Source organism: Dipodomys spectabilis, unplaced genomic scaffold, assembly GCF_019054845.1.
Source record: "Dipodomys spectabilis isolate Male_0828 unplaced genomic scaffold, ASM1905484v1 ptg000163l, whole genome shotgun sequence".
NCBI lineage: Eukaryota > Metazoa > Chordata > Mammalia > Rodentia > Heteromyidae > Dipodomys > Dipodomys spectabilis.
In genome coordinates this window covers 20,730,503-20,745,025 of record NW_024870840.1, presented here as the reverse complement: position 1 = coordinate 20,745,025, position 14,523 = coordinate 20,730,503, and the positions used below count along the sequence as shown (strand labels likewise).

General features: G+C 58.4%; 1 protein-coding gene across 3 annotated transcripts; it reads right to left on the bottom strand.

Annotated features, from left to right (window-relative positions):
• Nucleotides 1-315: 315 nt before the first annotated feature.
• Pick1 (protein interacting with PRKCA 1) lies at nt 316-14,254 on the bottom strand. 3 transcript variants are annotated; one of them, XM_042693340.1, is made up of 13 exons: nt 14,067-14,253; nt 13,826-13,923; nt 12,047-12,158; nt 8,163-8,291; nt 6,759-6,825; nt 5,547-5,636; nt 3,954-4,007; nt 3,653-3,715; nt 2,967-3,100; nt 2,552-2,644; nt 1,873-1,923; nt 1,286-1,430; nt 316-1,031 (listed from the first exon to the last, which is right to left on the bottom strand). In XM_042693340.1, the coding sequence occupies exons 2-13, from the start codon at nt 13,864-13,866 to the stop codon at nt 763-765; spliced, it is 1,248 nt and encodes a 415-aa protein (XP_042549274.1). In that variant the 5' UTR covers nt 13,867-13,923; nt 14,067-14,253; the 3' UTR covers nt 316-762. The 3 variants fall into 3 exon arrangements, with proteins under 3 accessions (XP_042549274.1, XP_042549275.1, XP_042549276.1); XM_042693341.1 differs by having other exon boundaries at nt 14,165-14,252; XM_042693342.1 differs by having other exon boundaries at nt 886-1,026; nt 14,067-14,254.
• Nucleotides 14,255-14,523: the final 269 nt, after the last annotated feature.

Sequence of the window (14,523 nt, the reverse complement as noted above, 5' to 3'; positions counted from 1 at the left end):
CTCCAGAGCTGCCCTGTGGCCCTGGCAGAGGGCACAGGGCAGCTGGGGCTGAGCCCCTGGCCTTGCCTGCCCACCTCAGATAAAGATCTCTCCCACATCCAGCCCAGATGGGTTCGTAGGGTCAGGTGACAAGGCTTTGGGTTCTGAGTTCGGATCCCACTCTGCCTTGAGCAAGTGGCTTCTTGGGGTCTCCTGTCCCAGCAGCTGGTGCCACTCCCCAGGGGGCTGTGAGACTCACAGGAGGGGGGGGCGTCCCCTCCCCCTTGCTCAGGGAGGGAGCGAGGGAGGGGCTGAGGCCACTGCGCGGAGCCGGGCTATCTGGGTTTGAGTTTATTCAATGAAGCCCGGTGCCCAACCCTCTCCAGAAGCGACTGAGCCCAGTAACAAAATAAATAAAGGCCTTGGAGGTGTGCGTGAGAGGCTGGCCAGCCTGGCCGTCCACCCGCCCCGCTCGCAGCAGGCCGGAGCACACGGAGCGGCACCTCGGGCCCAGCCCCTCTTCCTCGCTGCCCTGTCCTTCCTGAGGCCGGGCCGGGGAGGTGGGAAGGGTGAGGGCCGGTGTCCAGGGCCCAGGCTGAGGCCCTGGGGCTTGTCCTGGGCAGGAGCCCGGATTCGCTGTGCGAGGACAGAGGAGCAGGGAGGCAGGCGCCCCAAGCCGAGCCAGCAGGCCTTTATGCCGCCCTGCCCTGCCCTGCCCTGCGGTGAGCCGCTGCCCCGCTCCCGCGGGGTCCTCCCACTGCCCTGCCCCGTCCCATGGAGCGCTCAGGAGTCACACCAGCTTCCGCCCTTGTCCAGAGGCCCGGCGGCCCCGCGTGTCTCCCGGGGCTGCTGGGGGGCCTGGGCCGTGTCCTCGTCCTCCTCATCCTCGCCATCAGTGAGCTCGCCCTGGTCGGGGCCGTAGGCCAGCGAGGTGTGCGCCAGGTCCACCTCGATGGGGAAGACGTCGGCGTCGCGCAGCACGGCGTAGCAGTCGTTATAGTACTTGGACATGGTGGACACGAAGCGCTGCAGCTGGAACACGATGTCCTGGACTGGGGTGGGGGCGATGGCACTCAGGTGGCTGCAGGACCCCCTCTCCGGTCTTCCTACCCGGGCACCTCCCTGGCCCTGGCCTGGGTAGAGGCAGAGGTGGGTGCGGCCTACGCCCCACCTGCGGCTCCAGGGCGGGACATGGGAAGGGGATGAGCTTCTGCCGGTCCCTGGCCCTGGGACCTTGGGGAGACTTTACCCCCCTTGGGCTGTTTTCCCACCTCCAGCCCAGGAAAGGCTGGCACACGGCCCTCACCGTGCTTCTGGTCCAGCAGCTCCATCTTCTCCAGCACATCCTTGCGCATCTGGGAGAAGCGCGCGCGCGCCTCCTGGCGGCAGCGCAGGATCAGACGGTACTCATAGTTGCCGGTGCTCACTCGGTACAGGGGCTCCCCTAGGGCCTGGGACAGGGGACACATTAGGGTCAGGACAGAATGGGGGTGGGGAGCGGGAAGGCTGCGGGGCGGGCCCAGCTCACAGGGCACCACACTGAGCCCATTACAATGGCATTAAATAAATGAACACTGGCCTTAAGACCATCCTGAGAGCAAAAAGGACATGAAGGTACGTGAAGGGTGATGGGGTGGCTCCCCCTGCAGGAGCCTTGCGGACTTGGGGCTCCCAGGACAGCCCGGGGAGGGCCTCGGGGGAAGCTAGCCAGCACTGAAGCCCAGAGGCTGGGGGATCATGGAGTGCCTCCAACTATAGGAACAAGAGTTCAGCCAGGTTCCAGGCGCCCCTAGGCTGGCCTGATCTCAGCCAGGTTCCTTGCAGACCAAGAAGGTCCCGGGATCTTCCCCAGAATCCCCCACGCCAGCGGGGCCCTTCACCCTGCGGACTCACGATGCAGCTGTATTCCTCGTCATCCATCTCCTTCACCTTCAGGCAGTATGACTGTGGGGCAGAGGCGGCCAGGCAGTCAGTGGCCGGGCCTCCTGGACGGCCATCCGCAGGTCCCAGCTGCCCCCTGGCCACCCAGGAAGCCGGGCCTATCCAGAGGGCAGCAGCCATGCTGGCTGCCACTCAAGAGAGCTCAAGTGCACAGGAGGCCCAGGGAGGTGCAGCAGGTGGGTGAGGGCATCCAACCCCTGAGAGATGCTCTGGAGGCCCAGGGAGGGTGCAGCAGGTGGGTGAGGGCATCCAACCCCTAAGAGATGCTCTGGAGACTTGGGAGGTGGCAGAACACACCCAGCATAGCCAAACACAAAAGGGGGGGGGCTGTTAGGGATTCCATGGCCACCACAGCTGGCCTGGGAAGCCCCTTGGCCGGTTTGAGGTGCCTAGCGCAAAGGGTGCCCAGCGGCCGCGGCACGGCATTCCCTTAGCTCCTAAGACTACACAACAGGGCTCCAGGACTCATCAACGCCCCACAGCGATCACTTTTTGACGAGACCCCTAAGGGGCTGTGCGTGAGAGCAGATCTGGCCTCTGGCCGCCTCCCCCCCCCCCCCCCCCCGGCCTCCCCATGTGGCTGGCGGCCACAGGCGAGCTGCGTGGAGGGCTCGGCCTGCAGCCCACTCACCAGGTACTCAAACTTCACGTCCAGGTACTTCTTGATGGTGAGGCGCGTGTCGGGGATGGCTTTGTGGAGGTACGTGTTCAGGTCTGTCAGCATCTGGGAGGGAGGGAGGCCCGCTCAGACGTCACAGACATGCGTGGCCAGGTGACCCGCGGATGGATGCGGGCTGTCAGCCAAAGGTGCGCCTGCCAGCCATGCCCGTGTCTCGTTGAGGGGAAAGGCAAGCAGTGCCCCAGGGGCAGGACAGCGCTGGCACCGCGCCCAGGCGGTGCAGGGCCCACTGGTGGCGACATGTGGGTGATACTCCACAACCGCCGCCTGGCACCTGGCCTGCAGCACAGGACTCTGCCCTGCAACCACTCGGCCTTCCCCTCCCTCGGAAGAGGGACACTCGAAGCATGCGCTCAACGGGACCCACCGGCTTGATGGTTTTCAGCAGCCGAATGCCAAACTTCTCAATGCTTCGGTGGGCGTCGGCAAACTTCACAAAAGCCTCGCTGGCTGCTGGCTGGGGCTCCCGCACCCCAATCACAGAGAACACGTCCCCAAAGGCTGCATGACAAGTTTGCCTTGAAGGCTGCCCCTACTTGACCCCCTAATGGAGAAGCCAGGGGTTTGCGGGGGCCTGACAGGCTGGAGGGCAGGTCAGCAGGGGGGTCTACATCCATGGGGACATGTGGCAATGTGGCCAGAGGAGACCACAGCCTTGCCCGGAAGCTGCCCTCCAGACCCCAGCAAGCTGTCCCAGGATGCTCCGCCCCTCAAAAAGGCCGTGGCTACTTCCAGCCCGGGCTTCCTCTCCCCTGAGAACGGGGCTCCCTGTGGCTGTCCGGCCCAGCCACAGGACTTAGGGGACATGAACGAGTTCCCAAATGAGGAAGGGCCATGCAAACGTGGCTGTGTGAGGGGTGGGTGGGGCTGCGCCCTCCTGGCCCCCACTGTACCACCCTGGCACCTGGCTGGCGGTCTCAGCGCGCATGCGGCCAGCGTGCCAAAGAAGGGCCTGCCACTGGGTGGGCGGGGGGGGGGGAGGGGGGAGGAAGCTGAGCCCCGACAGGGGTGTAACTGGCCTGGGGCCACATGGTGGGTTTGGGGTGCCATTACCCCGGTGTGTCTGGGACAGCTCGTAAAAAGCCCGCAGGAGGTTCTTGGTGTGTTCTGTCATCCCTGTGGGAGACACCCAGTAAGAGAGGATGGGCAGGGGCACACCACCCCCACCTCCTCCCTCCCCCCAGGTCCTCAACCCTGCCTCCACCCCGCACCCCCAGGGCCTCACTGGACCCCAGGCCCACAGTCACTTCCCACAGCCCCACGGCTGCCCTCTGTGGGGCAAAGATCCTGAGGCAGAGCCAGCACTGGGCAACACTGGCACTGCCTGGCCCAGGCTGGGTCACCACCCACCCACCTCTGTACAGCTCTGCAGTCCTCTCTAGCTCCTCCAGCCTCTTCACGAGCCCATCTGCCGGGAGGGAGAGGAGGTGAGCCGGGGAAGAGCAGGAGAGGCCCGTCGGGGCGGGGGAAGGGCGTGCTGGCCCCTTACAGCTGGGCTCAGGAGTGTGTCAAAAGTGAGCGTGCCCAGTGAAACGAGTGGGGGGTGGGCTGGCTGGGATGTGTCAGCACTCTCAAGGGACCCAAGGCCAGAAGGGACAACCCCAGGGGCGGACCCCAGAGTCCCAGCACGAAGCTCCTCAGCAGCAGCCAGGATGCTCCACACATCCTACACAGCCTGAGGGGCCAGGGAGGTGCCAGCGATGGACCAGAGAGGCGCGTGCGAGTCCTCACGCAGCACTGCTTCATAGGCGTTTACTCAACACTGCCGGGAGCCACCACGGTAGGCCCAAGAGTGGCCATGGAGGTCCAGAGCCGTCCTTGGGCGTCCAGGGCCAGAAAGACGCGAGGCAGGGGCGTGGCAGTGAGCGGCCATGGGAGAGGGTGTGGCAGAGGCCGGGGCCTCACGCTGCGCCGCGGGCGGGCAGGGCAGGTGTAAGGGGAAAGGGAGCACCATGGCATCTTCAGGAGGCCCTGCCACCCTGCAGTCTCTAGGGCCCGGCTCCCTCCAGCCAAGCACACGGCCACGCAAGTGTCGTGCGGTTGTTTTTAGCTGGGTCACGGGACATCATGACAGCTTCAGTTTTAGAAACTCTATTTACAGCTGGTGAAATTGCAAGGTTTGGGGGGAGGGGGGGGACACAACAGCCAGTTCCAATTTCATCTCGATGCATGGCCACTACAGTAACAGGATTCACAGACACCAGGAGGACGAAAATAGCAGCCGCCACTTTGCTACCCCATTTGGAACACGCTCGGGCCCCGCCCCCACCTCCCCAGCCAATAAGGCCCAGCATGCCCGGCTGAGCCTACAATTGATATAGGTATTTATATCTCCCTCCGCGTACAGGGCACAGCGAGTCTATTTATAAGCTTGGGTTTGGTGAGGCAGGCGCAGGACGCGTGCTCTACTGGCCTCCCCAGGGAGATAACGTGCGCACGTGTGTCTGAGCATGTGCAAGTGCGCCCGCACACGGCAGGAACCAGGGGCAGCAGCGCCACCTCCTGGACAAGGACAGAGCTGAGGCAAGAGTATGGGAACAGTGCCAGCGCCCGGTGAGGGCTGCACTAGAGGTGCATGCAAGAGCTGGGCAGGGGCTGGGATAGCTGACTTGGTGTGCCTACCAGCCTGCAGAAACCTAGTGGGCAGGGGCTGGGGAGGTGGCTCAGTGGTAGAGCGCATGCCTTGCATGCCTGAGGCCCTGGGTTCGATTCCTCAGCACCACATAAGCAAAAAGAAAAAAGCCAGAAGTGGCGCTGTGGCTCAAGTGGTAGAGTGCTAGCCTTGAGCTGAAGAGCTGAGGGACAGCGCCCAGGTCCAGAGTTCAGGCCCCACGACCAGACCCCCCCCCCAAAAAAAAAAAAAAAGAAAGAAAGAAACCTAATGGGCAGCAGGGGTGTCCTTTCCGGTGGGTTGGAGTCTGGGCTGGAGGGAGAAGGGGACTCTTACCATTGCAAAGGATGGCCCGGCTCAGGCCCAGGGCATCAGCTGTCCCCGAACTCATGTTCTCCACCAGCCGGTGCTTGACCTTCTTCAGCACTGGGGCCAGGAGGGAAAGGACCCAGGCTTGGAGCTGGTTCCCAGGCCATCTCGGCCCACTGTGACTCACTGGGAATGGCCAGCCGGGAGCAGCAGAGCTCCACTGGGGTTTGGTATGGAGAGGGTGGGGAGGGAGGTGTTCCTGAGCCTCTGCCCCACCCATGATCCACTTCAGGGGATAGGCATGCTGAGAGGCGAGCATGACAGGCTCAGCCCAAGGCTGGGCACAAGCCCCCACCCAGAGCCCAGCACTGCCCAGGCTCAGAAACGGCTGGCAGCCTAGCCAGGGAGGGCTCTTCCTTCCTCTCTGGTGATCTAGGCAAGGGGAAGGGAGGGAAGGAGAAAGTTGGCCTGGGCTGGGGTAGTGACCACCACCAAACACCAGTGGCCTTGGGCCCTGACTCGGTTACTACATGGCTAGCCTAGACCTTGGAAGGGGGCTGGGTGGGCAGCCAAGGATTCCTGACAGGACGGATTTCTTGGAGCCTTAAGGGTTGTGACTAGAGGTCACCGTGTGCTTGCAGGAGGGCTGCAAGCACGCTGGTCCTCAGGCCCCTCTGTCATGCCAGAGGATCTGGAAGCCACTGTCTTCTTCCAAGTCTCTCTTATTACTGTAGCTCAGGCTGGCCTCAAATTCATGCTTGTCTTGCCTCAGTCTCCCAAGTACTGGGATTACAGGTGTGAGTCACCAAGTCCAGCACACTGTTTCAGAGGTCCTACGGAGTAAGGCCTGGCCCTCCAACAGGAGGCTCCATTAGCAAGCTGTGTCCTGTGCCCAAGCATATGGTCCTAGTCACAGCCTGAGTCTTCCAGGAACAGGAGGTGGGAGGAGGCAGACAGGAAAGGCGTAGGTGGACACAGCCCCAGGCCAGCATTGGGCTGCTCTCAGCTGTGGCAAGCCCTGAGCTGGCCTACAGTGGTGACCCTAGGAGGCAGAAATGGTGGCTGGTGGTGGGGGTGAGGGGTGGGGCAGAGCAGGAATCAATCGGGGCAAGCACTGCAAACAGATACAGGGAACACCCCAGCTCCCCTTCTTTAGCTTGGCTTGGTCAGAAAAAGGGCACCCAGCTGCACAAGTGGGGGCGGGGGAGGGGCACTGATGCCTGCTCTGGCCTGGCTTACCGATGTCCAGGGACATGCCCTGCTTGGGGTCGGCCTGCAGCTTGTTGTAGTGGATGGTCACCTCCCCCTGCAAGGGCAGCACAGGTACTTGGTTTTTGTTTTTTTTTTTTTTGGGTCCGGTCGTGGGGCCTGAACTCTGGGCCTGGGCGCTGTCCCTCAGCTCTTCAGCTCAAGGCTAGCACTCTACCACTTGACCCACAGCGCCACTTTTGGCTTTTATCTTATGTGGTGCTGAGGAATCGAACCCAGGGCCTCGAGCATGCAAGGCAAGTGCTCTACCACTGAGCCACTTTCCCAGCCTGCAGCACAGGTACTTGTGATGAAGTCTCCTGGACCCAGGGCCCTTCCCTGGCAAGCACTTTCTGCTGAGTATCAAGGAGATGGGACAGGGGCCCCCAGAACCCCAGACCAGCAACTCAAGGCATCACTGAACGTGTCCTAGGACTGGCCAAGGGAGGCTTCTAAGCCGAGGGGCAGCTTCCCCAACCACGCAGGCCCAGCCTTCCCCCATCACAGGAGGCCACCAGGGCCACTCTGGTCCTCATACTCCTTAAGGCCCTTGAACCTGGAGCTGAATCCTTCCAAACCAAGACAGGATCTAAGCAGGGAGCCCTGAGGGGCACTGACAAGACTGAAATGGCTCCACCCTAGTCCAGGGCTCTGCCCTCCCCTGGCAGGCTCGCTGCCAGACTGGAGGTGGGGGCCTGGTGCCTGCTTTCATCCAGCTGTCAGGACGCCGTGGCGGCTGTGCAGGGGAGGCAGGGCACTGGCAAGGCCTCGGGGGCAGCTAGCAAGTGGGAGCAGAGGGCAGAGGCATGGGACTGTGGGCAGTAGAAGCCCATCTGGTCTGGGAACCCGGGTCCTAGGGAGTCTGAATGGAGGGGGACCACTGACCCAGAAGCTCCTGCAGGGATAAGGGATGTGCCCTGCCCAAGCCCAGCTGGCATCATTACAGCCCACCAACTTTTTTTTTTATTTCGGTCATGGGGCTTTTGAACTCTGGGCTTAGGCGCTATTCCTGAGCTCTTCAGGGAGCCACAGCACCACTTCCGGTTTTTTGATTATTGTAGATAAGAGTCTCACGAACTTTCCTGCCCGGGCTGGCTTTGAACCATGATCCTCAGCTCTCAGCCTCCTGAGTAGCTAGGATGACAGGCGTGAGCCACCAGCACCTGGCTCCAGGCCGCCAACTTTTGACCTGTGGGCTTTCAGCCTCTACTTGAGCCGTGCCAGGGACAGCCTGGCTTGCCCACATGCCAGCTCCCTGGGTCTTCCTGGGCCCTGGTTGTCCCGTCCACACTCTCACCCAGGCCCAGCACCTGTCCTGGAGCATGATGAGTGTTTACTGAGAAGTAAATGGGGAGAAACTAAGGCACGGGTGAGGCCCCAAGCAGCAAGGCTCACCTTCACCTCCTGAATCATCTTCGCCACCTCCACCTTGGTCTTCCCTTTGATTGACCTGCCATTGACGCCAGTGATCTCGTCGCCGGCGGCCACGGTGCCATCTAGGGCTGCAGGCGTGTTATCAAATACCTATGGTGAGCAGGAGGTGGGGGGACAGAGACACCTGAGGAGAGCCCTGGCGCCACCCTGCCATCTTCCTCTTCCCACTGCCTGCTGGCTTCTAGGAAAGCCAGCGAGGGCAAGGGGAAAACTGCGGCAGAAATAAATGACCCAACTTCTTGCGGGAGAGGAAGGAGGACAGGAGGGAAGTTCCAACTCATGAAACCTCCCTCTTCTAGTAGCACACACTCCAGCCCTCACTCACACACCCATCTGAGCAGCTGGTCCTCCAATGCCTTGGTTTCTCTCTTTGGCAGTGCCAAAGAAAATCCAGTGCCTTGGGCTTACTAGGCAGGTAATCTATGTTAGTATTATCCCCGTGTCTGGTCCTCAGCTCCTCCCTGCCACAAGAGTTCCCACCATACAGCTGGCCACTCCCTCCCTCCTCCTCCCTTCCCCAGCCCCCCCCCCCCAACCCCAAGCTACCTAAACACAACACTTGCTCCAGAGTTACCCACCTGGATGGGAGCAGATGCCATTTGCTCCCTCTCCAGGGGGAGATATGGCCCTCTAATAAACCTTCTATAATCTTCTGTGCCTGCTTGCCTCTGCATGGTCCCCTGGGATGGTTTGATGGATCCTAACACTCTACCTCTTGAGCCGTGCCCCAGTCCTTTTGCTTTTAGTTTGTCCGATTGGGTCCCAGGCATTTTTTTTTTTTTTTTTTTTTTGCCAGTCCTGGGGCTTGAACTCAGGACCTGAGCACTGTCCCTGAGTTTCTTTTGCTCAAGGCTAGCACTCTACCACTTCCACCCTTTTCTGTTTATGTGGTACTAAGGAATTGAACCCAGGGCTTCCTGAATGCTAGGCCAGCACTCTACCACTAAGTCACATAGATCTCAGGCTTTTATCTGGGCTGCCCTTGGACCTGAGTTCTTCAGCCTTTGTTTTCCCAAGAAGCTGGAATTTCAGGCATGCACACTACACCCATGCAGCTTCAATATGATTTCTTCAAATTTTTCCAATAATGATGCTCTAAGCTGCCTCAATACCCCAATACAGTTCTCACTTTGGTCCTCAAAGAACCACCCAAAGCTGCCCTGAGCAAGGCCCCACCATCTTGGTGAGCCCTTTTCTCAAGATGACCCCTTCAGGAGGACGTGCACTCACAGGCTCTCAGAATGTGTGTCCATCAAAGATCAAATGTGTGAGCAGTACAAGGGCAAAGCAGCCCCCACCTCCAGCACATGGACAGACTGGACCCAAAACTGGACCCAAGAAGCAGCAGCTAGGAGCAGGATCATTAGCAGCTCTCACACCACTCCTCGGCAGCACCGTTAGTCCCTAAAGTCTTATAAGAAAGCATCAAAAGGGCCCTTCACGATGTTTACGATGTTTACTTACAGTGCTACAAATAATGAGATTAATATGTTTCTTTCTACCACCTTCCAGAATTACGGTGAGAATACCACAGTGGCAGTAAAAGATAAGCGTGGTGAAGCCATAGGGCTGCGTGTGCAGCGCAGTGAGGGACATTGTGCACAAGGCCCAGGCGCCGCCTGGCACCACCTAAAGAGAACAGCCACAAGGCACTGTTAAGCAAAGCAGTAAATAATGGGAGGTGGCAGGAGTGGCTAATATGGACTGTGACCTTAGCTGGAAGGAGAAGCAGCAGGTAGTAGAGTGCACCTCTGGGTGTTTCTTTTGTTGTAGTTGTTGGTCATGGGACCTGAACCCTGGGCTTGGGCACTGTCCCCGAGGTCTTCAGTTCAAGGCCAGTGCTCTACTTGAGCCACAGCGTCACTTCTGCTTTCCTGATGGTTTATTGGAGATAAGAGTTTCACGGACTTTCCTGCTCAGGCTGGCTTTGAACCACGATCCTCAGATCTCAGCCTCCTGAGTGGCTAGGATTGCAGGTGTGAGCCACCGGCACCCAGCACCTCTGGGTGCTTCTGCAAGGGGTTTCTGGAGGTTTAGCTTGGGGGAAAGGCCTCTGCAAATGTGGGCAGCACGGCCCACAGGAGGAAGGAGGACAGGACGCAGCACCACAGCCTCCCTCTCTGCTTCCCGCGGCCATGACACCCGAGGCACCCCACGTTCTCTAACTGTGAACACGGCCAGTTGCTCTCTCTGGAAATTTTGCCACCGCCATGAAAAGTCTGACCAACACAGAAATTGGTACCAGAGAAAAGAGGTAAGTGGTTCTCAAGCCTTTGGAGTTTGTTTGTGGAAGGAACCTAGAAGAGGTAGGAGATGCAAGCTAGAATTCTAGACTGCTGTAAGCCCACCACAGATGTTTCTGGGGAAAACTCAGATGAAAACAACAACGGAAATGTAGACAGTCCAGACTATGCTCACGAGGTTTCAGGCAATGGGGACTCTGCTGGGAACAGGGCTAGTGGCCATTTCTGTTACATTCCAGAAGATTTAACTGCCTTTTGTCTGTGCCTTGAGACTTTGTGGGAGGCTGATGTAGTGGAGGACATCTGAAGAAATTTCACCCCAGCTTCCAGACTGTGGCATGGGTACTGCTGTGTGCTTTCTAGTCAAGTCTACAGTGGGAGTGGTGAAAAAGAGCAGAGCAGGAAGGTTCGAACCTGCAGTTTTCTTATAACAGCTTGGGCGAGTATGGCTGCTGAGGACATTCAGATCATTAAAAAGAAGCCAAGTACTTAGCATTAGGACATGGGAAAGAGGCCTTGAGGAAATGGCCAGACGCCGCCCATGGCAGGGCACATAGGTTCTAATTCATTTGAAAGGCAACTTTAGAAGGAAGCTCTGTACTGTCACGTGGGTATGGGACCACTGAGTGCACACAAGGCTGGCTTGCTGGCATACAGAAGGCATAGCGGGCACTCTAGTGGCAGAGTCTGCCAGTGTGCAGAGCTTCCACAGGTGCAGTAGTGGTGGGCTGTGCTGGCTTCCACCCAAAAGTCAAAGCAAAGGCTAGAAGGCCAGGGCACAAGTGGTAGGGCCAGGACCCCTGCAGGCAGCCCAAGAGGGGATGCATGCAGCTGAAGACCCTGGAGGCTAGAGAAGAAAGGAACACGAATGTCTGCCAAAGAAAGGCAAGGGCAGTGAGCAGAGCCAGGCCACAGAAAGGCCACGTGTGCCACAAACAGCAAGGCCCCAGGGCCTTCCTCCTTCTGTTCTCTGGGAGTTGGTCACAGAAATGAAAAAGTAACTAAGACAACATCCCATGTTGGTGAACCAGAAGACTTAACCCAGATTCCATGCAATCAGTCAGAATCCCAATGACACTTCTCAGAGATACAGAAAATTTTAAAATAAAAATCTAAATTCAAAGCTGGACACCGGTGGCTCACACCTGTAATCCTAGCTACTCAGGAGACTGAGATCTGAGGATCACGGTTTGAAGCCAGCCTGGGCAGGAAAGTCCATGAGAATCTTATCTCCAATGAACCACCAGAAAACCAGAAGTGGCGCTGTGGCTCACTAAAGGCTTTTTGAACATTCTGTACATGGCAGGCACTGTACCTGACACCTAGCACTAATCACAGTGGAAAGACAGAATGCAGCGTGCCAAGTGTCTGGTGAAACAGCCGGATGCAGAGCAAGGAACAAGCAGATGGCTGGAATGGATGCCACGAAGTCAAAGATCAAGCTACAAGAGCAGAGAAAACGGATGGCTCAGGTGGTCAGAGGGTGTGCTGAGGTGGGAGGAGAAGCAGCCCATTTTTGCAGAGTGGAGAAATAAACCTGGCTCTGGCATACCCAAGCAGGGAGGGGATTCAAGCCCTGGCCCACACGCAAGTGCCTTGTACCTGGACGATGTAGAGGCAGGGGCAGTACTGTGCCCCACCCCCGATGCTGATCCCAATCAGGTTCTGGGCATCCTTCTGCAGGGTCACCTTCCCAGGCACAGTGGGGATTCCGCTGGAGAGAAAGGCAAGTGGGGCTCAGTTCCTGGAGGAAGAGTGATTGCAGGGGTGGGCCTCCAAACACCAAGGTCAGAGAGCAATCTGTACTGGACCACAGTTCTGGGAGTCAGGCAGATGTGGAGTCAAAGCTAGAGCTGCTATTCTATTGGACATGGGATTCTGGGAGTCACATTCTCTCTATCTGCCTTTGGAAAGTTTTTCCTTCTTTACCCAACTATCCTCCAGCTTGCCTGCCTGCCTTTCTTTCTTTTCTGGTCATGGGGCTTGAACTGTGGGCCTGGGCCCTGTCCCTGAGCTCTTCAGCTCAAGGTTAGTGCTCTGCCATGTTAAGCCACAACATCACTTCTGGTTTTCTGGTGGTTAATTGGAAATAAGAGTCTCAGAGTGCTGAGCGATGGTGGCTCACACCTGTAATCCTAGCTACTCAGGAGGCTGAGATCTGAGGATCACGGTTCAAAGCCAGCCCAGGCAGGAAAGTCAATGAGACTCTTTTTTCTTTTTTTGGTCAGTTATGAGGCTTGAACTCTGGGCCTGGGCGCTGTCCCTCAGCTCTTCATCTCAAGGCAAGTGCTCTACTGCTTGAGCCACAGGGCCACTTCCAGTTTTCTAGTGGTTTACTGGAGATGAGTCTCACTGTCTTTCCTGAACCGTGATTCTCAGATCTCAGCCTCTTGAGTAGCTAGGATTACAGGCTTGAGCCACCCGACATTCCTCTTGCTTTATCTGTCAACTGCTCTACTCAATTACCTCACTCTTCACTATAATTTAGCATTTACTTATGTGCTGTAGTAAAGACTCACATATTAGTTTATTCACTCATTCAAAAAACAGTGGTTAGTGATCCATAAGACTAAGAAAGCATGAGACCTAGTCGTTGTGCAGAGAATATTTTCTAATGGGCAGACAAATTTAATTCTTGAAAACCTGTCCTACTAATAATCTGCTGCAGAGAGGTATGAGCTCCTCCAGCTTTCAAAACTGGGCTCAAATGCTACCTCCAGGAGCTGGCTCCTGGGCAGAAGTACTGCTCCATCTGCTCTGTCCCTCAGTCAAATGGGATTGGAGCCATCTGTGAGCCCTGGAAGGACAGGGCCACTTTTGCTTCAGTACAACTGGGTCCTCCCAGCTGCGGGGCATGGTGTGTGTGTGTGTGTGTGTGTGTGTGTGTGTGTGTGTGTGTGTGTGTGTGTGTGTGTGTGTGTGTGTGTTACAACTGGGTCCTCCCAGCTGCGGGGCACGGGGTGTGTGTGTGTGTGTGTGTGTGTGTGTGTGTTACAACCGGGTCCTCCTAGGGTGTGTGTGTGTGTGTGTGTTTTACAACCGGGTCCTCCCTGATGCGGGGCAAGGTGTGTGTGTGTGTGTGTGTGTGTGTTACAACCGGGTCCTCCCAGCTGCGGGGCAAGGGGTGTGTGTGTGTGTGTGTGGCTCACAGCTTCACTTCCAGCTTTTTGGTGATTAACTGGATATGACAGTCTCACAGTTTCCTGCCCAGGCTGGCTTTGAACCACAATCCTCAGATCTCATATCTTCTGAGTAGCTGGGATTACAAGCGTGAGGCACGGGTGCCTGGCTGAAGCAAGGGTTTCACAACTGGGAAGCCCGAGGACATGGGGCTGGGCCTGCTGAACTTGCGGGTCTTGGGGGGGAAACCAAAATACTCACAGTTTATCCTCCTCGATGTCATAATCCAAGTCTGCAAACATGGTTCCGAGTGTAGGGATGGGCTGGCCAACCGCCCAGTTCGCCAGGGGAATGGGGAACTGGGGCCAGAAGAGAGAAAGGCACTGGGTGAGGGCCCCGAGCGCCGGGCCGCGCCGCGGGGCTGGGGCCCGCGGTCCGGGGCCTCCTCCCCTTCCCTCCCCACCCGGGAGGGCCGTCGGCGGGAGGGCCTGCGGGCTCTTACTAGATATAGGGGGGCACTCCCGGCCAGGGCGATGGGCTCCTACCCCAGAGCCCGTCCCACGGGTCTCCAGGCCCTCGAGAGTCGCTCCTGTCGCTCACCGGAAGCGTCGGTCAACAACCGGGCCCGGGCCAGGCTGGCACCTGAGCCCACCTGCCGTTCCACCTGGCGGCGGCCGCGACTGTGTCGTCACTTCCGGCAGGGAGCGGAAGTCCCGCCTTCCCCACCCGGATGCCGGCCCCGGTCTCCTCAAATATTGCTTCCTTCCGTGTTCCTGGACTCTCCGAAGCGGGAAGCAGAGCCAGTGTGGGTTCTTCGACGTTACTGTGGGGGGAAAAAACGAAACAAAAGAAAGGTCTAGGCGGGCTGACAGTCCCGAGCCCCGCCCTTTGCCCCGTGGCTAGCGCCATCTTGGGGAGGGCAGGGTTCCTCCCAGCTTCCTTAGCGGCACTCTGGGGAC